This window comes from Dipodomys ordii, unplaced genomic scaffold, assembly GCF_000151885.1.
Source record: "Dipodomys ordii isolate 6190 unplaced genomic scaffold, Dord_2.0 Scaffold191, whole genome shotgun sequence".
Lineage (NCBI taxonomy): Eukaryota > Metazoa > Chordata > Mammalia > Rodentia > Heteromyidae > Dipodomys > Dipodomys ordii.
Window position 1 is genome coordinate 915,814 of NW_012267407.1, and position 25,000 is coordinate 940,813.

General features: G+C 60.5%; 2 protein-coding genes across 2 annotated transcripts; one reads left to right on the plus strand and one right to left on the minus strand.

Annotated features, from left to right (window-relative positions):
* Positions 1 to 6: 6 nt before the first annotated feature.
* On the plus strand, positions 7 to 10,277 carry Ppp1r12c (protein phosphatase 1, regulatory subunit 12C). The gene is made up of 22 exons (XM_013034591.1): positions 7 to 57; positions 2,861 to 2,991; positions 3,070 to 3,188; positions 3,687 to 3,846; positions 5,433 to 5,577; positions 5,657 to 5,731; positions 6,142 to 6,215; positions 6,282 to 6,409; positions 6,613 to 6,686; positions 6,924 to 7,082; positions 7,180 to 7,247; positions 7,722 to 7,814; positions 7,923 to 8,013; positions 8,190 to 8,273; positions 8,345 to 8,405; positions 8,504 to 8,592; positions 8,673 to 8,713; positions 8,802 to 8,901; positions 9,127 to 9,231; positions 9,385 to 9,435; positions 9,523 to 9,573; positions 9,661 to 10,277. Exons 4-22 carry the CDS (start codon positions 3,767 to 3,769, stop codon positions 9,745 to 9,747), a joined length of 1,656 nt encoding a protein of 551 aa, XP_012890045.1. The 5' UTR covers positions 7 to 57; positions 2,861 to 2,991; positions 3,070 to 3,188; positions 3,687 to 3,766; the 3' UTR covers positions 9,748 to 10,277.
* Positions 10,278 to 12,644: 2,367 nt separating this feature from the next.
* Positions 12,645 to 22,467, minus strand: Eps8l1 (EPS8-like 1). Its single transcript, XM_013034592.1, has 20 exons — positions 22,410 to 22,467; positions 21,960 to 22,000; positions 20,841 to 20,881; positions 20,618 to 20,676; positions 19,829 to 19,990; positions 19,529 to 19,678; positions 18,815 to 18,897; positions 18,465 to 18,726; positions 18,118 to 18,244; positions 17,891 to 17,979; positions 17,719 to 17,793; positions 17,466 to 17,614; positions 16,595 to 16,736; positions 16,434 to 16,462; positions 14,232 to 14,364; positions 14,000 to 14,131; positions 13,745 to 13,853; positions 13,463 to 13,637; positions 13,018 to 13,150; positions 12,645 to 12,923 (listed from the first exon to the last, which is right to left on the minus strand). Exons 2-20 carry the CDS (start codon positions 21,971 to 21,973, stop codon positions 12,837 to 12,839), a joined length of 2,151 nt encoding a protein of 716 aa, XP_012890046.1. The 5' UTR covers positions 21,974 to 22,000; positions 22,410 to 22,467; the 3' UTR covers positions 12,645 to 12,836.
* Positions 22,468 to 25,000: the final 2,533 nt, after the last annotated feature.

Sequence of the window (25,000 nt, forward strand, 5' to 3'; positions counted from 1 at the left end):
CCCGCCCGCGCCGTGCTCGACTCCACCAACGCCGACGGCATCAGCGCCCTGCACCAGGTCGGCGCCCCCACCTGCCCTCCGCTCCGCTCCGTTCGGATCGGACCCGGCCCCTTGGCCCTCGTCCCGCCCAGGCCCCTCTCCCGGGCTCTGGCCTTCGTTGGCCGCCCCGGCTCCCCCACCCCGAGCACCCTCAGCCTGTGTCGCCTGTGTCCCCTCCGAGTCTCAGGCTGTCATCTTCCCCCAGCCTCCCGCGTGCCTCCCCCGCCCGCAGGCTGCCCGCCTCCGGCCGTTAACTTGTTGCCTCGCTGCCTCTGCTTGGGCATCTGCCTTGGGCGGGCTGTCGTTGCCGGGGGATGGTCTTTCCGAGAGGGCCTCCTCCCCTGTCCCCGGCGGTTGTCTCCCCTGCCGGTCCTCTCCTGCTCGCGCTTCACTCCGCCCTACCTTCCTCCCCATCGCATTCACTGTGTTTGAACGCAGGCTTTCCTGCTGGCTAGGTTGCCACTCTTATCTCCTGAGCCACGGCTCCATCCCCGGTTATTCTGGAGATGGAATATAGGGAACAATTTTTTTTGGGGGGGGTCGGTCGTGGGGCTTGAACTCTGGGCCTGGGCGCTGTCCCTGAGCTCTTCAACTCAAGGCCAGCGCTCTACCACTTGAGCCACAGGGCCACTTCCGGTTTTCTGGTGGTTCATTAGAGGTAGGAGTCTCAAGGACTTTCCTGCCCGAGCTGGCTTTGAACGTAGTCCTCAGATCTCAGGATTACAGGTGTGAGCCACCAGCGCCTGGCTCTAAGGAACGTTTTGTGCTGGCCTTGAACTGTGATCCTCCAGATCTCAGCCTCCTGAGTAGTTAGGGGTTACAGGTGTGAACCACGTGCACCCAACTTAGTTGGTGGCATCAGGGGCTTGTCCATCACTTGGCAAAACTGGTACGCTCTTCTCTCTCCCAGAGCTCCTGGAATATTAGTGGCTAGGAATGTGGGTTCTAGGAGTCGAAGGATGTGGAACTGCTGGGTCTGAGGGAGGAGGCTGGGGTCTGGACCCCTAGCTCTGAGGAAGGCAGGCTAATGCCTGGGAGGAGGGCCAGGCCTGGATTCCTGGGTCCCTGATGCTCAGGCCTCAGCCATCGTTCATGGATGCCTACGCAGGGCCAGGTCCTTGAAAGGGAAAGGCCCATCTCCCTGCTTGCCCCCCCTCTCTTTGCCATGGCAACGGAGTGGAAATAAACGTTCCCAGGGCAAGTGTGGCCCCCCTTGCAGCCTGAGTTTCCATGACTTCATGCTCCTGGCCTTGGAGCTCCCTCTCCCTCCTGCAGATGGGTAGCTTGGGAGCAGTGAAGGCATGGGGGGGGGGTAAACTTACCCTGAGAACCCTGGACTCCAGCACTGGTGCAACTGCTGGCTGGGTGCTGTGGGGGCCCAGTTAGCACTCAGTTCCCTGGGACAAGGGGGTTAGACAGGATGGGCCTGAAAACCCCTGCACAGAGTAGGCCCACAACCTCAACATTGCATTGCTCAGCCTGGGTGCAGAAATAGCCTCTTCACTCCCATGTGCATCCTACCCCAGACCATTGTTCTGTCCCTGGCAGGTACTGGTGTGTATACAAGTTCACTGTTTTTGTTTTGTTTTTCCTGTGCTGTGGATGGGATGCAGGGACAGGCATCTGTCTTTACCACTGGCATGAGTGCTGCCCTCCTGCATGGCCTGCTTCTTTCCAGGGGTTGCATCCTGAGCAGGCTGCCCCATGCATTCTCCATTCAACACCCTGGAAGTAATCCCCAGTCCGGGGAGTGAGTGGCCAGGGTCCTTTCTTGGTGTGACTGCTGGAAGTCCCATTCTAAGGTAGTCACTGTGGGCGATGCTTTGAGTCAGGGAGGTTCAAGAGTTCCACACGAGGGTTAGAGTGGTGGCTTAACATCTGTAGTGCCAGCTACTTGGGAGGTGGAAATGGGGGAATCACGGTTCAAGACCAGCCAGTCAAATATTTAAGTAAACTGCATCTTAATAAGCTAAGGGTGGCATGTGCCTGTCACCTCAGGAAGATTGATGGCTGCCCTGGGCAGGAGACTCTATCAAAAAAACAAAAAAACCCCAAAAAACCAAGCCAGGTGCTTGTGGCTCATGCCTGTCATCCTAGCTACTCAGGAAGCTGATATCTGAGGATCGTAGTTTAAAGCCAGCCTGGGCAGGAAAGTCCATGAGACTCTTATCTCCAATAAACCACCAGAAAACCAGAAGTGGTGCTGTGGCTTAAGTGGTAGAGCGCTCGCCTTGAGCTGAAGAGCTGAGGGACAGCGCCCAGGCCCAGAGTTCAAGCCCCACGACTGACGAAAAAAAGAAAAACTAACCAAAACTAAAGAGATGGCTCAAAGCCGGGTGCTGGTGGCTCACACCTGTAATCCTAGCTTATTCAGGAGACTGAGATCTGAGGATCACGGTTCAAAGCCAGCCCGGGCAGGAAAGTCCGTGAGACTCTTACCTCCAATAAACCACTAGAAAACCGGAAGTGGGGCTGTGGCTCAAGGGGTAGAACGCTTGCCTTGAGCTGAAGAATGCAGGGACAGCGCCCAAGCCCAGAGTTCAAGCCCCATGACCGACCAAAAAAAAAAGAGATGGCTCAAGTACAGAGCCTTGAATTTGGATCCTACTCTCCTCCACAGAAAGCCCCACCCCTAGATACAAACTCAACCCTTTCCCTCTGCCCATGCCCACTGGAGTCCACTCAACTCTTCTTGGCTCCAGGTGCCCAGCCCACCTGCCATGGGGTAGCCAGGGGTACCTTAAAGGACTGTGTGCGTGGAGGGCCCCAGGGCTATGCCGGGGAGGGCTGGCCTCTCACCGATGGCTGCTCGTACTCCCAGGCCTGCATCGACGAGAACCTGGAGGTGGTGCGCTTCCTGGTGGAGCAGGGAGCCACCGTGAACCAGGCAGACAATGAGGGCTGGACGCCCCTGCACGTGGCTGCCTCCTGCGGGTACCTGGACATTGCCAGGTGAGGCGCGCTATGGGGACGGGACCTCGCTGGGAGGAGGGCTTGGGACTGGCAGCCTTGACTTCACCCTATCCCCAGGTACCTCTTGAGCCACGGGGCCAACATTGCTGCGGTCAACAGTGATGGGGACCTGCCGTTGGACCTGGCTGAGTCAGATGCCGTGGAGGGGCTTCTGAGGGCGGAGATCGCCCGCCGAGGTGGGCCATGGCATCCAGGACGAGAGCTTTGGGATGGTGCTGCCTGGGCTTAGAGGCCGTGTCATTCGCTGGGTGAAGCATTCCCCCGCCACAGGGAAGTGGGCAGTCATAGGAAGCCCCCAGAAGTGGGCCGTCATAGAAGCCCCCAAAGTGCATAATTATGGAAGCTTTCCCGATGTGCTGCCCAGAGCGAGAGTGCATGCTGTGTGGTTGTCATTTTACATGACACTGATGGAGGAAACAAGCCGAACTGTGGGAGGTGGGCGTTTCCCAGGGGCATGGAGGGGCACGGGGCTTGAAACTGGGCTCCCTGAGTTCCAAAGGGCTCCCTACCCTGAAGGGCACTGTATCCCAAAGGGCACCGCACCTGGCTGCTTCCAGTGGGGCAGGGCAGAAGTTGGGGCCCATCCAACCTTCCCCCTGGCCACCCAGGGAAGAACAGTGGGTTTGGCCCCAGGAGGTGTGAGCCCCGCCCCTCACCTGTCCTCATTCTCCCAGGTGTGGATGTGGAGGCTGCCAAGCGGGCTGAGGAGGAATTGCTACTTCACGACACGAGGTGTTGGCTGAATGGGGGGGCCATGCCAGAGGCCCGGCACCCCCGCACTGGGGCCTCTGCCCTGCATGTGGCTGCAGCCAAGGGCTACATCGAGGTGATGAGGTGAGTGGGGCCACATGTGCCCTCTCACTGCTTTGTCTGTATCCCTGAGGCTACCTGTTTCCCTCAAAATGCAGCGTTAGCTAAACCTACACGTTTTCATTGCGATTGAGGTAAAACAGGTCGGAATTTGTGACTTGTGACCGTGGGTTATTTAGAGATATCTCATCATTTATTACTGAATCCCGGTTTACCTGTGTTATAGTCAGGAAGTATGTACGATACCATCACAGCCTTTTAAATTTGTGGAGGTTTACGCAGTATAAGAGCTGGCCAGTGTGGAGTCAGTCCTGTGTCCTCTATGGGGTCAGCTTTGCTTCAGATCTTCTCTACCTGGCAGGGTTCCCCTGTTTACTCTATCAGATTCTATAAGAGGTATGCCAGCATTTCTTGGCAGACTTGTGAACTTTGCCTGTGCCTCCTTGTCATTCTGATTTTTTAAAAAAATTTTATGTATTTGAAGGCAGTGTTACTTGGTGCATATGTGTTTTTGTTTTGTTTGGGTTTTTTGTTTTGTTTTGTTTGGGTTGGTCAAGGCTTGAACTCAGGGCCTCGGCACTGTCCCTGAGCTCTTTTGCTCAGGGTTAGCACTCTACCACTTTGAGCCACAGCACCACTTCTGGTTTTTGAGTGGTTAATTGGAGTTAAAGAGTCTCATGGGGACTTTTCTGCCTGAGCTGGCTTTGAACTGTGATCCTCAGACCTCAGCTTCCTGAGTAGCTATGATGACAACCCACCGATGCTGGGTTGCATATATGTTTTGCACATTGTTGTGTATGTTCTTCCTTGTCATCTTCACCTCCATTGTGGATGTTACTTTGCAGTCCATTCACCTCATGGTAGAGGAGTTGGAGCTGGTTCCCCACTCACTTTTCAGGTTCCTTTGCTGCTTTTTTGCTATGTGACACTTTATTTTTTTAAGCCTGAAATGGAATTAAGATGACTCCATCCTTCTCTCTGAACTTTTTTTTGGCTGGTTGTGGGGCTTGAAATCTGGGCCTAGGCGTTGTCCCTCAGCTCTTCTGCTCAAGTTGAGCACTCTATAACTTGAGCCACAGCGCCACTTCTGGCCTTTTCTGCTTATGTGGTGCTGAGGAATCGAACCCAGGGCCTCATGCATGCAAGGCAAGCACTCTACCACTGAGCCACTTTCCCAGTCCCCATCTCTCTGAGTTTGAGAAAAGGTTCTCTTGAGAAAAGGCTCTCACTAGCGCGACAGGCAGATGGAGAAGCTGCTGGGTATATGAGGGGGAGGCAGCATGATGCTGCCAGATATCCTCTCTCTAGGACAGCTAGGGTCCCAGAACCTGCTGCCCCAAGATTACCTTTGGGGGCTGGCAGAGGGTGCATTGAACCTACCTCCTCTAGGGGACACCTTTGCTCCCCACCAGGGAGTTCCCGGTCTCATGGGATTTGAGGAATGGGTTCAGGAAGCTTTGGCTGCTTGCCTAAGGGAAGAGGCAGCAGCCCGTAGGAAGAGCTTGGCGCTGTGGCTCTCTGGCCAGTGCAGGGATGTTGAATGTTCTAACTGGTACCACTGGCCACAGATGGCTATCTTGGCCCCTGACATCACCTGCCCTGGCCCTCAGGCTGCTCCTCCAAGCAGGCTACGATCCAGAGCTCCGGGACGGAGATGGTTGGACCCCCCTGCATGCAGCCGCGCACTGGGGTGTGGAGGATGCCTGCCGCCTGCTGGCCGAGCATGGAGGGGGCATGGACTCGCTGACCCACGCGGTGAGGGCCGTGCCACATGGTGGGGGCAGGGCCAGAGGCTCCCTCACCTGCTTGATTGTCTGCTTGTGCTCCCCCCCAGGGGCAGCGTCCCTGTGACCTGGCTGATGAGGAGGTGCTGAGCCTGCTGGAGGAACTGGCCCAGAAACAGGAGGATGTGAGTCCTGCGCTACCCCAGGGACCCCTTCCCCGCCTCTCCCCCAACCCACTCTCTTCCTGCCCTGGGACCAGCAACAGCCCAGGGCTGTGGACAGGGCATCGCTGGACAGCTGGAGGTGCTGGGTAGGGCAGGGCTAGTGCAATCCTGTGGACACCAAGGAGAGGAGGCAAGCCCTCTCCTTCCACATCTGGAGCAAAGGCTGCCCTGAGGGTAGGGAGAAGGGTAGCCCAGGGCTGAGTCCCTGAGCCTGGCCTGGGCACCTCTTCCTGATGCTGGCTGGGAAAGCAAGCGTCAGTCCCGGCGCCCTCTGTGGCTGGAGTGCTGGCCGAGGCCGGGTGTACCGGTGCTGCTCTGCCTGGGCAAGCGCGTGTGGTGCCGGTGTTCTCAGCTGCCCCTCTCCCTTGCAGCTTCGGAACCAAAAAGAGGCTTCGCAGAGCCGAGGCCAAGAGCCCCAGGCGCCCCTGAGTGGCAAACACCGGAGGTAGGAAGAGTCTGGGTGGGAGGCCAGAGGGGCCCCCGCTTCCCCTCAATGCATGCTGCCTCCCAGGAGCTCCGTGTGCCGCCTGAGCAGCCGTGAGAAGATCTCCCTGCAGGATCTGTCAAAGGAACGCCGGCCTGCTGGGGCTGGGGCGCCCCCCATTCGAGATGATGATGAGGGAGAGGAGAGCCCCACAGGTTGGGGCCGGTCTGGATCCCTGGGTCTGAGGGAGGAGGCTGGGGTCTGGATTCCTGGGTCTGAGGGAGGAGGCTGGGGTCTAGACCTCTGGGTCTGAGGAAAGAGGCTGGGGCCTGGACTCCTGGGTCTGAGGGAGGAGGCCAGGTCTTGGCTCTCTGCGGCACTGGCATATTCTGTAAGTTCCTGCCTGTTCTCCCCACAGAACCTCCCTGCCCAGAGCCAAGGGCCCTCAATGGCGTGTCCTCCCCACCGTCCCCAGGCCCCAAAAGCCTTGCGGTGAGCTAGGTCACACTGAGAGGCTCAGCAGGGGAGGTGGAAGGTTTGGGGGGGGTGTAGGTGGACTACAGGTTTGGGGGGTAGTGGACTACAGGTTTTGGGGGGCAGGTGGACTGCAGGTTTGGGTCCATTGAACATGAGCCCAGAGCTGGCGGGCAGAGGTTTGCTTGTCTTGTGGGTGACCTGTGTCTCAGGAGAGGACTCTGTGACGTGACAGGTGGTGGTTCCTCTCTCCAGCTGCCGGAAGAGGCTGCCTTCCCTCGCCGCTTTGGTCTCCAGAAGACAGGCAGCTCCAGTGCCCTGGGACCCACAGAAAGGCGGGGGGTCGAGGGAGCCCCTGGGGCTGGGCTGCAGCGCTCAGCCTCCTCTTCGCAGGTGGAAGGGACCTCTGCTCAGGTGGGCGGGGTGGGACCTCCGCTCTGGTGGGCAGAGCAGGGCAGGGCACCGCCTGCCTCCATGGCAGGGAATACCTCCCAAGCTCTTTGCCATGCAGGTCCGGGAGCCACGACTTGCCAGGATTCCCCCTACTCCCTCCAGGAAGGTTCCAGATACCGCTCCTCTGTGAGTCTCTGGGCAAGTTGGGGTGGAGGGGAAGTGGGTCTGTCCTGGATCATGATCCAGGGCAAGTCTGCTCTCTGGGCCTCCTGACTCTCCCCGAGTGCTCTCCCTTTGCCCCTCCTCCCCCAACTCTACTCACTTCCCTTTGCGTGTATCAGACACAGTGAAACGCTGAAGGCCTCGGTCTCTGCCTCCCTTCATGCCCTCCCCCGCTTCTCTCTCATCCCCCTCACACCTATGGGGCTGGCTCTGTCCTCCTGGCTTCCTGCAGACCCTCCCATCTATGAGAGGCAAGGTCTCTGAGTCTCCATGTTTGCAGCTTTGCTGTTTCTTTTCCCTGATGTTCTTTACTCTCCTGTGCTCCCGGGTTTGCGTCTTTGTTGAGCTGTTGGGCTCAGCGCACGCAGCATGTTCTGCTGTGTCCAGTGCCCAGTGCAGATCTCAGGTCTGAGTGATGCTGACTTGGAATCCACACAGGTCTGACCCCGCCAGGCCCCCTCCTCCCTGTGCAGGAGGGCCTGCGTCCCCAGCCAAGCCCGATGTTCCTGCCGACTCCCGGGACCGGCGGAGGTAAGGCTGCATGGGGTCCCCATGCTGTGGCAGCTCCTGTCTGACTGTGTCAGTGTCTGGAGGGGGACAGAGCCCGGGGAGCACACCTGAGTGCTGGTCCTTCCTCAGGTCCTACCAGATGCCTGTGCGGGATGAGGAGTCAGAGTCCCAGCGGAAGGCTCGCTCCCGCCTCATGCGCCAGTCCCGGAGGTCCACCCAGGTGGGGGCCAGCTCCTGGTCTCCTGAGGAGGCTGTGCCTAGACCCTGGGTCTGAGGGAGGAGGCTGGGGTCTGGATCCCTAGGTCTGAGGGAGGAGGCTGGGGTCTGCATCCCTGGTCTGAGGGCAGACCTGGCTGGCTGACTGTCCCCTGTTCCCTGACTGTCCCTCTCCCACAGGGCGTGACTCTGACAGACCTGAAGGAGGCAGAGAAGGCCGCAGGGAAGACCCCAGAGCCAGAGAGGTCATCGATGCTCAGCTTGGTGAGCAGGGTTAGGTGAGCACTGTGTAGGGTACAGGCTCCTTGGTCCTGATTGCCCCCTCCACCTTGCAGGACCCGCCCCAGAGGCCCCGCGTGCCTGGTGTGGAGAACTCTGAGGGCCCTGCCCAGCGAGGTGAGATTCGCCTTCTGCAGAGTGACTGGGCAGACTGCCAGCTCCCCCCAGGGCCTGGCTGGGCGCCCATACACTGAGTGATGCCCCTTCCCCAGCAGAGGTGCCCGACGGGCAGGGCCCAGGACCACTGGCTGCCAGGGAGCACAGCAAGCCCAAGGCCAGCAGAGAGCGGAGGGGGCCTGCGGAGGTGAGGGTCTGGGCCCTGGGGGGGGCGGGGCTGGGGTCCAGTAGGTGGGGCTGACCCCTTCCTTCTCTGACTTTCGGCAGGGGGAGGAGGCAGAGCCGGGGGACTACAGTCCTGAAGGCAGGTATGTGGGCTGGGCCGGGCGGTCTGGTTAGTCTGTAGAATCCGCATCTTGACGCCCGCACCCCTGTGCCCCTTCCACCACTTCACAGTGCCGTGGATGGTGGCATGGCCCGCAGGCAGCGCGCCCAGCAGGACCTCCACCCAGAGCCGCAGCCGGGGCCTGAAGAGCCAGATGGAGGCTTCCGGAAGGTGCAGCCCATGCCCATGCCCCCTCTCCTGCCTCTGCATGCTGGGCCGCCCTTGCCCTGTCTCTGCCCTCCTGACTTGGCCTTCTGCCCCCACCCTCTGTCCTTGCCCTCCTGACCCGGCCTGCCCTCCCCCTGTCCTGACCTTGCCTGTCCTGCCCCCCCTTGCCCTGCCCCTGCCCTCCTGACCTGGTCTCCTGTCCCCCCGCTGCCCTGTCCCCCCATCTAGCTATATGCAGAGCTGCGCCGGGAGAATGAGCGGCTCCGAGAGGCCCTAACGGAAACCTCACTGCGGCTGGCACAGCTCAAGGTAGAGCTGGAGCGAGCCACGCAGGTGAGGATGCCCAGCTCTGTTGCCCAGCTGTGAGGGGCAGCCTGGGCCTGGGAGCTGGACCCTGAAAGTCAGAGGACCAGGGTCTGTGCATCTGGTCTGACTGGTGGTCTGGGCCGGAATCCGGGCTGACCCGGCCTTCTCTGTCCTCTCCAGCGGCAGGAACGCTTTGCTGAGAGGCCGGCTCTCCTGGAGCTGGAGAGATTCGTGAGTGGGGGCTGCCTGGGCTGGGGAGCCTTGACCTCTGCCCCTGAGTGCCAGCCACAGGCGCCCTGACCTTGCCCCTTGTTCCAGGAGCGCCGGGCCCTGGAGCGCAAGGCTGCGGAGCTGGAGGAGGAACTGAAGGTGGGTGTGGGTGTGGGCGCTGGGCCGCTGACAAGCCCAGTGCGCTGGGTGGACCGCTGACCCCACTGACCCTGCCCTGTGCCCTAGGCCCTGTCCGACCTCCGCGCTGACAACCAGCGGCTCAAGGATGAGAACGCAGCGCTGATCCGGGTCATCAGCAAACTGTCCAAGTGACTGCAGAGCCCCGCACCGCATCTACGCAGCTGCTTCTGACACATGCACCCCGCCCCCGTGACCACGAGTGACCGGGCTCCGGGGGACGCCCCTGAGAAGCCATAACCCCCTCTGGGGACCTCAGGACCCAGAGGGAAGCACAGAGGCTAGGAGTCAAGGGGGCCCAGGCCAGGAGGGAGGCGGGGCTGAGCCAGGTAGGGGGATGTTGCCAAAAGGAGACGGGGGTGGGGGGCCAGAGAAGGGACCAGGAGGAAGCTAGGATCAAGCAGCCCGGGGATCACTTGCCAAGACCCGCGGCCACCGGGGCCCACTGCACGTGTGATGCCACCCAGCACCCCTCCCAAGCAGGGATCCAGGAATGTGCCAAGAGTCCTGCCCAGCCTCTGCCGACTGGGTGTGGACATAGGGTCCATGTGCAATAGGGAGGAATGTCTTCTATTTTTGCTGCCCCTTCCCCACCTGTTTTGGGGAGGGGGAGAAGGTATTTTCGAGACAAAGCACAGGCACAAATAAAAACGATAACATTGCCACTCCATGCCTTTAGCCAGCACAGGTGGGGCGTGGGTGGCGCTGTTTCTGGAGCTCAGGGTTTTTTTTTTTTTGTCAGTCGTGGGTCTTAAACTCGGCCTGGGCGCTGTCCCTGGGCTCTTCAGCTCAAGGTGAGTGCTCTACTGCTTGAGCCACAGCGCCACTTCTGGTTTCCTACTGGTTTATTGGAGATGAGTCTCACGGACTTTCCTGCCTGGGCTGGGTTTGAACCATTATCCTCATATTTCAGCCTTCCGAGTAGCTAGGATGACAGGCGTGAGCCACCAGCGCCCGGCTGGATCAATAGGTCATATGAGTGGGTGTTGCAGGTGGGAAGGAGCTTGTTCACAGGGGTGTGAGGAATACTCTAGAAGGAGCAGCTTGTGAGAGTGAGGGCCCTAAGTGAGGCAGAAGTGGTTGGAGGTGAAGTACGAGGGTCGGCTGGGGCTGTGGACATGCTGGGCTCAAGCAGCCTTTCTAACAGATCGGAGTCAATTGTCAACATTTAGCATTTGAGATGACTCACATAGACAGTCTGGAAATGTGCCAGCAGCCAGGTCTGGAGCAGAGGTTGGAGCAGCACATGTGTGACTTCTGCAGTCAGTACTGGCTGTACTCCACTGCCCGGCTCTGTGTACTGCTGCAGGGCCACGCTGCTGGAGAGGCCCTGCTGGGTGTGTGTGTATATGTGTGTGTGCGCGTGCACACTGGGGGAGAGGCCTGGCCCATGGTGAGGCGGGGGAGGTTTGTGGGGTGTGCACATGGTACATGTGGTGCAGTGTGGTCGGGGAGGTAGACCCTTGAGCTTGGTGGGGTGTGAGTTGTGTACCTGAGTCCTTGATGTGGTGGGGGGCTGCCTTTGCAAAGGCCCTGGGGTAGAAGCAGTTCTGACATGTTGAGATAAGCCACTGGGGGCAAACAAGTTGGAAACATATATTCTTTAAAAAAGTGGCGCTGTGGCTTAAGTTCAAGCCACACAACCAACAACAACAACAAAAAAAGTGCCGGGCACGGTGGCTCACAACTGTCATCCTAGCTACTCAGGAGGCTAGATCTGAGGTTCACAGAACAAAACCAGCCAGGACAGGAAAGTTCATGAGACTCTTTTTATCTCCAATTAACACCAGAAAACTGGAAGTGGCACTGTGGCTCAAGTGGTAGAGCACTAGCCTTGAGCTGAAGAGCTGAGGGACAGTGCCCAGGCCCAGAGTTCAAGCCCCATGACTAACCAAAAAACAAAACAAAAGCCATTGATAGTGCTGTGCAGTCCAGGGCTCTGAGGACTTAAGCCAGATCAGACCACCATACCTCATCCACCTTGGCTTTTAGGGGGACATCCTGGCTGCTGCATTGAGAGTAGACTGGAGGTTGGGGGGTGACAGGCCAGCTACAGGTGAAATCCCATCTGGAAAGAATGGTGGCTGGGAGCAGGTGATAGAGTGAAGATGGTAAGAAGTGGCCTGCTAGCTTGTTCACTGTTTCCTGCAGGCATTTTGGCCTGCAGCCTGGCTCAAGGACCCCTCATTAGGAAAGAGTGTGGAGAACAGGGTGGTTTACATAACTATTTGCATTTCTAGTTCCTCTACTAGAAGTGAGAAGTGGCAGCTGGGCATGGCAGCCACATGCTTGTGATCCCAGCACTTGGGAGGCCACCACAGAGCCAGGGCATCGCCAGCAGGAGGAAGCAGGCCTTGAGTCTGGTCATTAGCCATAGGCAGTCAGTGCCACGCTGGGACCAGTTGGTGCATGTGTTTGGTACCGGGTAGGACTGGGCTGGACGTCGGAAGGAGCCCATGTTCCAGGATGAAACTAGGCATGAGGAGCCCAGGCTCCTGTCTGCTCCAGGCTATCTCAGAGGCCCTCTGATTTTCCAGGGCCCTGGGGTGGGGTAGGGGGGGCGTCCACCTCCAAAGGGAGCTGCTAGAGGCCCCAGGATGTTGCCAGGACTCAGGCTGTAACTCCTGGAGGCAGAGGGACGCCTGGTCCTCCAGCCCTGCTGGACAGTGGGGACAGTGGGGACTGGACATGAGGCTTGGAAGGGGGGCAGATTTCGCAGTGCCCCCAGCATGCAGAGATGGCTCTGCCCTTTCTGTGACTGGACCTCTGGAGTGGACAAGGTAGAGGAGTGGGTACTGGGGTACTGGAAGACGGGGCTCCAGGGTATCTGAGCTGGGTAACAAGACTGTCTAGGAGTTCACCAGGCTTGGAAAGCCCGTCCTGACCAGCAAAACCATCAGATGGCAATGCCTGGGGGTGAGGAGGGGCAGGACCAGAACGTGGGGGGCGAGGCGGGGGGGCGCAGAGCAGCTGGGAGCAGTGGGGACCCTTGGACGCCGGGCGGTCAGGGGACAGCAGGCGACACTGCAGTAGAGAGGAGGCTGTTTATAGACGGGCGGCTGGTCCGGGCGTCCCGAGCGTGACCCCGCCCCCACTCGCGCGGCCGGGGCTGGGCCGGGACCGCCGCGCTCCTGGATGTAGGCCCACCCCCGGGAGGGGGGCGGGCCCGTGTCCCCCCCCCCCCCCGGCTCTCATCACTTTTCGTGGATGGGCCGGGGGCGGGGTCAGATGACCCCTGTTTCGGTATTGCCTTCCACCTTCTTCTTCTGCTTCTCCATCACGGCCGCCAGCTCCGACACTTTCTCCCTGTCCTGGTGGGCGGGCGGAAATCAACACCTTCCCGGCTGGCCTGCCGGCTGGCCCGCCCACCGGCCCGCCCCGGGGCGCTGGGTGCGGGGCGCTCACCTCCTGCAGCGCCCGCTGCACGGTGACGAGGCTGAACACCCGCGCCCCCTCTGCGGGGTTTACGGCCCGCAGCTCCTCCTTCTGCAGAGAGAAGAGCTGCGCCCCTGTCAGCACCCCCAGCGCCTCCACGGTCCTGAGGGGTGGGGGGCGTGGTCAAGCAGGACAGCCATTCGCTGTCCTGCCTGCATGCCACACCCTCTCTGCCACTGACCCAATCAGCAGCGCCCTAGTCCCCCAGGCGGGGGCGGGGCTTAAGGAGCTAGCCCCCTCCACACCCCTGCGCTCCAAACCCGGCAGGATGTCCCGGGACTCCGGACGGAGCCTTTCACCGGGAGCCGTCTCAGGACCGGCCCACTCCCGCGGGCGGTCCGCCCGGAGACTGTGGAGGGCTGCTGCCGTCTCTGGGCTCCGCACCTCACCAGGGACAAAGCCGGGCTCCACTCACCCAGAGCTGAAGCCCTTGGCCCGCAGCCAGGCGTGGACCTCTGAGCTGTCCGAGCTGGGGCTGAGCGGTGGCTCCGGGGCGCGGGGCCCCAGGGCAGCGCGGCTCGGCCCCTGGAGGCCCTGGGCCAGGCGGGCCTGCAGCTCCTCGTTCACGCTGAGCATCTGACAGAATTTCTCTGCGGGAGGGACGCACCTTCAGGGCCAGGCCTCGGTTTCCCTGCCTGGAAAGCCAGGGCTAGGTCCCCTCCCCTGAGGCAGTGTCTCTTCCCCCCCCCCAACTCACCCTTCTCGCTGGGGTCCAAGTTGTTGAGACTGTCGCAGCTGTTCCAGAGGGGATGGGCCGGCGCCGGGGCTGGAGCCGGGCCTGGCGGGGGAGGCGGGGCGCTGCCCTCCTATGGGGAATGGGGAGAGTAGCTGGATCAGGAGAAGACAGGCCCAGCCCTCCACTCTCTCTCCCCCATCCTCATGTGCCCCCCAAGCCCAGGGGTCTGGGCCTAGTCTCCCCTCCCTGAAGACCTAGGAGTCTGCCCCGGCTCACCAGGCTTCCTGCAGGGCTTTGGCTGTGGTCCACATGGGGTCCGGGGTGGGGAGTCAGGATATTGTAGGGAACATACCCCTCCTGACCCCGTTGATCCCGAGCCTTCCACCACTTGCGCTTGTCATCCAGGATCTGGATGGGGTAGGAGGAGCAATTCAGGGCCCGGGTCCGCAGGGCTGCTGGGAGGGCTGATTCCTGCATCTCAGATCCCACCCTGCCCCCCTCCCCTAACCTCCAGTACATCCCGGTGCTTGACTGAGAGCTCACTGCTATTTCGAGCCTGGAAGTCATAATTACACAGGACCCACTTTCTTGCGGGCTCCGGCTCCTGCTGGGGCTCAGCTTGTAGCTCTGGGTCTTGGTGACTGAGGAGAATTGGGAAGGCTGAGGATTAGGAGGCAGCCAGCCTCACTGGTCTGGGCTCACTGTGAGAGCTGGGGTTAGTGTCAAGCAGGGGCTACAACAGCCAGTGGGCGAGGTTAGTGCATTCATAGAGACCAGAAACGGGATGAGAGCCTGGATATGTGTTACCTGTTTCCTGATGTGGCACTGTGCTGCAAGCTCATAATGTGGGGTTTTACCACCACTTCCACCCCATGGGGGAAGCAAAGCAGCCACTCTATGTGTCTGTGTGGCTGACCAGCTACTAGATGCTGGATTCACCAATGATCAGTCATGCACATAGTAAAAACATTAGCCAACACTTATGCCAGGCACAGGACAAAGTCTGGCCAACTGGGGTCTCCTGAATAGGAACATGAATTTGGGGGCTCTGTCCCCCAGTTCTTTCCTTCCTCCCTCACTATAATCTCCAGTTTTGCTAGAAGGAAGGGAAGATACAAGGCTGAGAGCAAAAGAGAGAGAAGAGGGCTGGGAAAATGGCTCAGTGGTAGAGTGCTTGCCTCACATGCATGAGGTCCTGAGTTCAATTTCTCAGCACCACATTAGCAGATAAAAGCTGGAAGTGGCGCTGTGGTTCAAGTGGTAAAGCACTTGCTTGAACTGAGGGACAGCGCCCAGGCCCAGAGTTCAAGTTCCGTGAGAGAGAGAGAGAGGAGAGAGGGAGAGAGAGGGAGAGGGAGAGAGGGGAGAGAGAGGAGAGAAAGGAGAGAGAGGGGGGGAGAGAGGGGGGGAGAGAGAGGGAGAGAGAGAGAAGAGAGGCTGGACATTTCCCTCATGCAGCCCATGTTTGGAGAACTGGTTCCTGAGGTTCATGCAAGAGGCTTTGAACCCAAGCCAGGCCACAGTCTTGAGCTCTTTGTTAGCCCCTACAAAGCCACAAGCTCCCCACCTTTCCAGGAAGGGATTATCATTATTCCTGTTTCCCAGACTTGAGGCTAGAGAAGGTGAGTGACAAACCCAGGTGCCAAGATCTAGAAGCACAGAGGGAGCCTTGCAACACCATGCAGCCAGGAGGAGCATTGGCTCTTGACCCCCAATGAGAGGGACCTCAGTTTGGATCAGGCCTACCTGTGCAGGACAGAGGGGGGGTCTTCAGGGCCGCGGCGCCCCCTGTGTGGGGCCGGCAGGTCCCGGCATGCTGTCTGTGCTGAGACTCGCTGCTGGGCCCTCACCCAGACCCCATTCACCTCCTCCCACCTCACTGGCTTGTTTTCTCCTTCTCATCTCACACCAGTTCCTCCTCTGTCCCCTTCTTGCCCCCAGGACCCTAGAGTTCCAGCCTCTCCTGCCTCCTCCCTGAGAGTCTGAGATGCTGAACTCCACAGCTTAGAACCATGGAGTTGGATCCCTAGACTTTTCCCTTCTCAGGAATCCAGGCAGAAATCCAAGTCTCTAGCTTCAATTTTCCAAAGCTTTTGGCCCAGAAAGCTTCCCAGGCAGCACGCAGCACAGACATGGGCTATTTCCTTAGAGCCTTCCAGAAGGGGAAACATTTCTCCTCTCAGCCTTTACCTCTATGAGGTCCAGGGACAACCTACTAATTAACTTTCAACAAAGTTCGCTCTTAAGCCCTTCAAGTCTCACATGAGTCTACAAAACCCCAAACACCTGATCCCAGCTCTTCTTATCTAATTCCCCAGCCTCCTCCGTCTAACGCCCAGCTAGGACTCTGTCCCTGGGAACCCAGGCCTGGAGCTGCCTAGGCCCCTCAAACTCCCAGCGGCACCCCCTCCCGCCTTCTGAGGGCACAGGGATCCTGACTCTCAGATTTGCCCACTCCCAGGCCCTAAGCCTCAGGATCCTAGGCCTCTATACCCTCCTCCCTGCAACCCTGAAGCCCGGCAACCCTTCCCTCTCCCCCCCCCCCGCCCCCGCCCCGCCCCGCCCCGGCCCCGCCTCTTCACCACCTCACCCACCTGCGGGAAAAAGAGAGAAAAGAGGGGTGCGCAGTCATCCTGGGGAGCCTTGGGAATGCACCCCTCCTGGATCGCCCTCCCCCCCCCGCCCTGTCCTCCATGGAGTGGACACTTACCCATTGACAGCGACCTGGGGGGCGCTTTGCTGTGGAGAGTAAGAGAGCCTGGGTGAGGGGGCTGCATCTGAAGTAACAGACCCAGTCCTGCCATATCGCTCGGGGGATGCGGGGGGGGGGGGAAGGACGCGGGGGGGTGGACAGGGCAGCGCGGGCCGCACCTGCCGGCGCCTCCGCTCATGCTGAAGCTGTTTCTCCACCGGGTCCTCCCAGGGGCGGCCCTGCGGGTCGGCGGCGGGGGGCTCCCAGCCGCTGCAGAACGCGGGGCTGTACGAGGGGCCCTCCTCTAGGGGCAGTTCCAGCCTGTGACGCAGAACAGACGGCTTAGAAGCCCAGTCATGGGTTTTCCGCTCCCCCGAACATCTCTGTCCCCAACGATTCTAGTCTCCATCCAGTTCTGTCTGCCCCGACCTTTAAGTTCCACTCAGAAACTCAATTTAAGTTTCTGAATACATTGGTTCTGCTCCCATGTCCTCCCCGCCTCTGAATTTCACCTCTGTCAGCGACCCGGGGTAGGGGGTCCCTTTCTAGCTACTTTCTTCAGACTCGTAGGCCATACCCCCGCAAGACCCGCCTCTTCCTGGCGGCCACGCCCTCACTGCAGCCCATCATTTACCTAAGCCCTGCCTCTTCCACGCGGCCACGCCCCTTCTATAGTCTATTATTTCCATAAGCCCCGCCTCCCTTGCGCAGCCACGCCCTTCCCCGTAGGCTTTCCCTAAGCCCTGCCTCCTTCGCGCGGCCCCGCCCCTCCCTGCAGTCCATCATTTCCCTACACCCACCTCCTCCACGCGGCCACCTCTCTCTGTAACCCATGTTTTCCTAAGCCCCACCTTTTGCTCCAATTTGATTCACTGGTGAAGTAAAGCTCTCCTTCACGCGAATGTGGTCATTCTTCCAATCAGATCCTGCACTTGCCCTCACTCCTAGCCCACCCCCGGGTTCCTTAGCCATACCCCTGCCAGCCACGCCCCTTCGTTCCTCCAGCCCCGCCCTCTCCTCAAGCTCATCTCGCCCCCCGCCTCTGCTCACCCTGGGCGGGTCCACGAGTCCCCCAGCGAGGTCCACAGCACGTTCTCCCGCGCAGTGACGTTGTCGCGCAGCAGCGCCACCGCCTCGGCCGTCAAGGGTGGCTGTCTCACGCTGCTCGCAAACTCGGGGCCTCCTGACGTGTTCACAATCTGCCAAAAGGTCAGGCGCGTTGGTCGGCCTCCCAATCCTAGGGAAGTCCAGCCTCAGTTCCAAGGCCACAGGCTGGACGTGCGGGCCGGGGGGAGGCTCTCACCATCTGCAGTGGCCCGAACAGGAAGTGCAGCAGCTCCGGGGATGAGGGGTTAGCGATGTTGCCGCGCAGCCGGGCCTGGGGCGGAGGGAGCGCGTGGGTCGTGCGTGGACCGGCCGCCCCTCGCCACCCGCCCCTCCCCACCCCGGACGCCCAGGACTGGGTCTGTCCTCACCAGCAGGCTGAAGGCGTACTTGATCTTCTGGAGCACGTCGGTGTACTCGGCCTCAGAGGGTGGCTTGGCCCGCAGCGTCAGCAGGCCCTCTGTGGAGTGAATCAGCGTGGGCACGAGGGGCATGGGGCCCGCATCACACAGGCAGGGGGGGCATCCGGGGAGACCGTGGCAGGCGGCGGACGAATGGGTCAGGGAACCGGGGCATTCTGCTTAGGGGCTCTCCTTACCCCCCGCTGCCCGGCGCCGGGTCCGGCGGCCTCGCTCCCGGTGTTCCAAAACGCGAGAGGCCTCGGCCGACTTCTGCAGCCTGGACACGAAGCTTTCCACGTCGTCGAACACGTGGTTCAAGATGTCCTGCGAGGGTTAAGGTTGGGCAGGCTAGGAGGCCCTTGCCCTCCTGGTCCAGACCTGCGGGGCTGAGCGCCCAGACGCGGCCTGGGAAGGCCACGCCCCCAGGCCGTGACAGAGACCACGCCCCCAGAACCGAACTCCACCCACCGCGCGCACCGAGACCCACGTCTCCCCGCCCAACCCGTCCGACTCGGACCCCAGAAGTTGGCCAGGCCCTGCTCACCACGTCGCGCTCGGCCTGCAGATTGGCCAGCTCTGGACCCCGGGGGCCCAGGTCCGGGGAGGCCGGGTCCGCGCGCTCACGAGTGGACACTCGGCCGGGCCTCCAGGTCTCCTCAGTCTCGGGGACTGGGTCCACCTGGGGTCGCCCGCGGGCCAGGGCCGGCTCCACCGCACTGATCACTGCGCGTACCGACGGGCGGCGCTGCAGGGGCGGGGTCTCCGCTGCGGGCCGAGGCCCGCGTAGCAGCTCCTCCTGCGTGGCTCTGCGGAGGGAGGAGGGGAAACTGGGGCCCAGCCAACCGCGGGGAGGGAGTCGGCTCCCCAGAGACCGGCGCCCTGCGGCCTCCTTACCTGAGCGCCGCTGCCCTGCGATCCCCGCGGCCGGAGCGGTGGTTGTGTAGGGCCCCCTGGATGTCTTCTCGGATAAGCTCCGCCTGCCAATCGGGCTATCAGGCCACGCCTTCCTCGGCCCTGGCCAAGTCCCTCACCCATTATTATTGGCCCAGCCCCAGGCTTCGAGCTGCCCTCGCTGACCCACCCGTGGGGACCCGTGTGCGCCCACGCCTGGATTCGCGCCCAGGCCCTAAATCTAGCCACGACCTCGCCATGGAGATCCAGCACACGAGTCTGTTCCCTGTCCTGGCCCACAAGGCCTGCACCCTCATTCTGGCTGCTCCCCAGACCCAACTGGTCCGCACACCCCTCTCCTTCCTAGAGCAGTCTCGTCCTTCCGGCCCCCTCCTTCCTGCCCTTGGACAGCCGAGACCCCAGACAGCCGCCCTGACCGCGAGACCCCGCCAACATGAGGGCCCGCCTCGCCGGAGGCGCCGCTCAAAGTGAGAGGCCACGCCCCCAGAGGCTCCGTCTCAAACGCAGGCAACTCCTCCCCAAATATAGGCCCTGCCCCAAAGGCTCCGCCCCTAAACGAGAGGCTCCGCCCCATTCCTCCCGTCCCCGGAGGCCCCGCCCCGTTCTCCGAGGCCCCGTCCCTTCCTCGAGGCCCCCCCCATTCCCCGACGCTCCGCCCGGTTCCACGCCTCCCTGCCCCCTCTCACTCCCGCTCACCCCCAGGCCCAGGCCTTGGAAGAAGTGCACATCGGGCTGCGCGCGCTCGGGCTCCTGGCACACCAGGAGCAGCAGCGCCCGGCTCCGGCCCGGCGGCACCACAGCGTCGCAGCGCACAATGGCATCCAGCGGGTACGACTCCAGTTCCTCCTGCGGGGATGGGCGGGGTAGATGGTGGGGTACACGGAGGGCGGGACCGCGGCCAGAGGGTTGGGGGGGTGCACCCGGAAGCACAGGTGGGGGTTCGCCGGGGGTCCTGTCAGCCGTGTCCACCCCCACCCGCCCCTCCCCTCCCCGGACCTTGACCACTGGGTCGAGCAGCGCAACGTGGTCAGGGGCCACGCGCAGCAGCATCTCCTGCGCCCAGACTCGGCCCTGGCTGTCCATGAGGGCTAGCCTCCGGGAGGCGTCCTCCACAGTGTGCACGCCATCCTCCTCACCCAGGCAGAAGGTCACCAGGTGCTGGGGGCACAGACAGCGCGGGGACGTGGGGTGAGCTCGGCCTCCCACGCGGGCCTCCACGCGGGCCCACGCGGGGACGGCCCCCCCACGCGGGCCTCTGTACTGCCCACTGCACAAGCCGGGTCCCCGGTCTGCAGCCAGGCCGCCCCGGGTCAGCCAGGAGAGCTGCTGTTTGCCCCCGGGCTGGCGCAGGACTTGTTCCTGAGGAAAGTCAGATTTCAATGGGCCAGTTTATATTTATGGGGTGCGCGTGTGTGTCATGGGTCTTGAACTCTGGGCCTGGGCGCTGTCCCTCAGTTCTTCAGCTCAAGGCTAGTGCTCTACCACTTGAGCCACAGGGCCACTTCCAGCTTTTTCTGCTTATGTGGTGCTGAGGAATCAAACCCAGAGCTTCATGCACCTGAGGCAAGCACTCTACCACTGAGCCACATTCCCAGCCCTCTATGTTTGTTTTTGAGACCCTGTTTTACTCTGCGGCCAGGTCTGGCCTCAAACACACCACCCTCCTGCCTCAGCTTCCCGAATGCTGGGATCACAAACCTGTACCCCATCACCAGGCCCAGCCCAACTCTTCTCAACAGTGGCTCAAGCCCACCTCTTCCCCGGAAGACAACTCCCCAAACTTACGTTCATGTGATACTGGGACACATCAGCCATGACCACGGTGGAGTAGCGTTTTCTCTGCTCTAGGAGACAGAGAGACAAAGAGGATGTGACTGGAGCCTGGGCGGCCCTCTGCCCTCAGACCCAGGGGTCCAGACCCCAGCCTCCTCCCTCAGACCCAGGGGTCCAAACACCAGCCTCTCTCATCCAAAACCTCCATCACAGGTGCCTTTGGCCCCCAGCTCACCATAGATGGACTTGGCACTTGGTTTGGGGGCAGCTTCTGGGCTGAAAAGAGAACAAGAGGACTGAGGGAAGACTCTACAGGAAGCCCAGGCTGGGCACACAGACTTGGTCATGAGTCGTGGGGGCTGTGGAAGGTTCCCAGCTAGTGCAGGGAGGGCAGCGTCTAAGCTGGTTCTGGAGACAAGCAGCAAGGTGTGGTGCCGTATGTCTCCACCGTCAGGAATACCTGCATCCTCCCCCTTTGTGCTGCTTCAACCCAGACCATTGGGGTATGGCGGGAACTTAATGTTCCCTGCCTCAGTTTCCCATTTGGTCACATAGCAGCTGCCTGATGGGGCTGTAGCTTGGGAGACAACCACAGAGATGTGGCTCACTACGTGAGAGTTGGTACCAGAGAGAACTGTCTCTCCCTCGTCCTCAGCCTCTGCCTGGGCCCTGTCACTCAGCTCTTTAGCGTGCACTCTACCACTCGAGCCACAGCACCACTTCCGGTTTTCTAGTGGTTCATTGGAGATAAGAGTCTGATGGACTTTCCTGCCCAGGCTGGCTTTGAACCGTGAGCCTCAGATGTCAGCCTCCTGAGTAGCTGGGATGACAGGCGTGAGCCGCCAGTGCCTGGCCCAGTCTCCTCTTAAGAGCCCTGAAAGCCCCATCTCTGTGACACCCCAGAAGTTCAGAATGGGGCTGGTGGGGGGCAGAGACCTCCTGTCCTGCCCTGGGTCCTGCCCTTGTCAGCCCTGTGCACAGCCGGGTCGCCTAGGTGCTGGGGTGCTCCCTGCTGCCTGTGTCCTCAGCCCCTCCCGGATCTTCAGTCCCTGTCACAAGCTGGTTGTCAAGCAGAGTGCAGACACAGGGGAGGACAGCATGGCGGAGGCATGGGGGGGTGTGGGTGGGAGTGGGGGGAGAGTGCCCGCCTCCTCCCATCAACTTTGAAAATCGTCCTCAGGTCCCATGAGAGCAGTAGAGTTCCCAGAGGCGCCAGAGTCGCTCCCAGCCCTGTGTGGCCCCCGCCCCTCGGCTGACCACAGGCTGGGCAGGGAGCACAGGGCCCTTCCTCCTCCCCAACCCCGGCAGGGAGGGAACAGGATCAGCGGGTGTGGGGGAGGGGGGCAGCACTCACCCTGAGGTGCTCATGGTGCCCGAACGGGAGCTCCTGCCCACCTGGAGGTGTCAGGAGCAGCAGAAGATGTGAGCGTTTGACCTGCTGCCCAGACCCTCTCCCAGCCTCCTTCCTCAGACCCAGGGGACCAGGCCCAGCCTTCTCCCTCAGACCCAGAAGTTCAAACCCCAGTCCTTCTCCCTCAGATCCAGAGATCCACATCCCAGCCTCCTCTTTCAGAAACCAGGAGTCCAGGCCCAGCCTCCTCCTTCAGACCCAGAAGTTTAAGACCCCCCAGTCCTTCTCCCGCATACCTAGGGATGTAGATCCCAGCCTCTTCCCAGACCTGGGGGTCCAGGCACAGCCCTTATCTCTCAAACCCAGGGGTCCAGCCCCAGCCTCCTCCTTCAGACCCAAAGGTCCAGACCCAACCTCTTCCCTCAGCCCCCCACCAGGGCTGGGGCTCCTTACCTGTCCAGCACCTTCCTGCTCTCAGCCCTGGCCCTGGTGTCCGTCTCTTGGTGTCTGCTGTCCCCTCCTCCTCCACTAGCTTGGCATGGCCTTCCTCCTCCACATACCTGAGCACTCACCTGGCACTGGCTGGGCGGGCGGGGCTGGGCCCTGGAGGCGGGGCTGTAACAAGGCAACCAGGACAGCTACAGGGTGACCTCACACCTGTGCCCAGGTCAGCTTGGTCCCTGCGCCCAGGTCCTCCAACACACAGTGGTGTGTGTGTGTGTGTGTGCAGAAATGCAAACCCAGAGAGGTTAGGCCTCCAGTCCTGGTCACAGCAGGGTATGGAAGAGGATTTGAATTCAGGCCTGGGAAGGTGGCTCAGTGATAGAGTGCTCGCCTCGCATGCATGAAGCCCTGGGTTTGATTCCTCAGCACCACATACACAGAAAATGCGGGAAGCAGCGCTGTGGCTCATGTGGTAGAGCAGTCACCTTGAGCGGAAGAGCTGAGGGACAGAGCCCAGGTCCTGAGTTCAAGCTCCAGGACTGGCAAAAATAAAAAAAAAAAATTCAGGGCTGAAGCCGGGTGCTGGTGGCTTACACCTGTAGTCCTAGCTTAGGAGGCTGAGATATGAGGGTCACGGTTCAAAGCTAGCCTGGGAAGGAAAGTCCAAGACACTCTTATCTCCAATAAACCACTAGAAAACTGGAAGTGGTGCTGTGGCTCAAGTGGTAGAGCGCTTGCCTTGAGCTGAAGAGCGCAAGGACAGCTCCTAGGCCCAGAATTCAAGCCCCAAGACTGGAAAAAAAAAATCAGGGCTGAGTCTGTGAGGGACCAGCTTTAGTCCCTGCTCCCTGCTTGGGGATCTTCCACCAGAGCTGCTGTTTCTGAGCCCCATCCTTCCCCCCTCCCCTTCCCTCTCCATTTGGGAATTTCCCTCCAAAACATCACCCCTTGTAGCTGAACATGGTGGTGAGCTGTTGTAATCTCAGCACTGGGCTAAGGCGAGAAGGTGGTTTGATTACTTTTGCTTGTGAGACTCAGAAAAACACAACAACAACAACAACAGTGAAGACAAATAAGCAACTGCAGTTGTTGCTGCGCATCTTGAGCGTTTGGAGAATATAGATTGACTTAGAAAGTGTTTTTGTGACTGACAGAAAACATATCTCCAGGGGCATAATGCAGCCAGGAGGTTGAAGCAGGAGGGTCAGGGGTTTGAGGGCATCCTGGGCTATCCACAGGAGCCTATCTCTCTCTCTCTCTCTCACACACACACACACTGCTGGGAGGGGCTTGTTCAACGCTGGGTGCACAGGACTCTGGAAGCTTGGAGGAGTTCAGGTCATTTTTCAACTCATGGCGGGGGGTTATCCCCCACTGTGGCCCCCTGATTCTCCTTGCAAAAAAGCGGGAGTCTGTGAGGACCTTTGTGACTCCACTCACACCTCATTTCTTCCTCTGCCCTGACCTGAGTGTCCCTACACTGGCTCCCCTCCTGCTCCTGGAACCCTGGGCTCCATCCTGCCTCAAGGCCTTGGCACTTGCCCTCATCTCTGGGCGGAATTCTCTCTGCCCTTCCTCATGGTCCTAGCTCTGATGTCAACATTTCACCATGCTGGTTAACATGGCTTCCGCCCTATCCCTTTCCCTGTGGTCTCTCCCTGTGTTTATTTACCCTGCAGCCTGCCTGCTCCTCCCAGGCCACATTACTTCACCCCGCTGTCAGAGTCATGGCTTCAGCCTTCAGAGCTGGCAAGAGCTCTGGGAGTCTGTGTCATAGTCCTGTGGCCTGGTGTGTGGCTCAGCACATGTCCACGCCACTGCCCATCAGCGAGGAGCTAGAAAAGGCACAGTGTCAGTCCACAGCTGGACCCCTGGGGCTGAGGGAGGATGCTGGGGTGTGGACTCCCTGTCTGAGAGAGGAGGCTAGGGTCTGATTTCCCTGTGGGCAGTGCAGGATACCCTGTCTGGTCTGCCCAGCAGTGCCAGTCACCCAGACTAAGGCTGACACTGAAACCTGAGCTCCACCCTGGTGCCTGGTGGAGCCTCTTTCCTCCTTCCTTCCCAGGGGCAGCTGCAGCCCTGCCCTCTGTCCACACAGTGCCTTTGATTCCCAAACACTTGGGGGCCAGGCTGGGGCTGCCTGACTCAGCCTGGGGCGGAGGTGCGCGAACTCCCTTCCACCCCCGTGGCCGCCAGGCATGGTGGGCTGCATGCCTGTGGGTTTCCCTCCCAGCATGTCCCTGGAGTGTCTCAGCCTGAGTTTGCCCCCAAGCCCATCTCGGGGTACAGTGTTTCCTGAGCTGGGTTTTTCTCTCTCATGTAGAAATTCCAGCTGAGAGGCTGGTTTTCCCCTCATGACACATTTGAAATGATCACCCTGGCACCCCCGCCCCCCCTTATACCCTAGAGTGTGGGAGCTGCTGCTGAAATCTCAACAAGGAAAAGTCAAATGTGCTGGCACAGGGAGCCACAGCCTGCTGTGGAGGGAGGCCGCATGAGAAATGACACCTTTTAGCCAGGCACCGGTGGCTCACACCTGTCATTCCAGCTACTGAGGAGGCTGAGATCTGAGGATCATGGTTCAAAGCCAGCCTGAGAAG

Coding starts and splice junctions, on each gene's coding strand:
- Ppp1r12c (XM_013034591.1), top strand. CDS start 3,767: ATGCCAGAGGCCCGGCACCCCCGCACTGGGGCCTCTGCCCTGCATGTG. Junction 3,847..5,432: donor GGCTACATCGAGGTGATGAG/GTGAGTGGGGCC, acceptor CCTGGCCCTCAG/GCTGCTCCTCCAAGCAGGCT. Junction 6,410..6,612: donor GGGAGAGGAGAGCCCCACAG/GTTGGGGCCGGT, acceptor TTCTCCCCACAG/AACCTCCCTGCCCAGAGCCA.
- Eps8l1 (XM_013034592.1), bottom strand. Junction 20,677..20,840: donor AAGTGCCAAGTCCATCTATG/GTGAGCTGGGGG, acceptor TCTGTCTCCTAG/AGCAGAGAAAACGCTACTCC. Junction 14,365..16,433: donor CCCCAGGTCGCTGTCAATGG/GTAAGTGTCCAC, acceptor AATTCTCCTCAG/TCACCAAGACCCAGAGCTAC.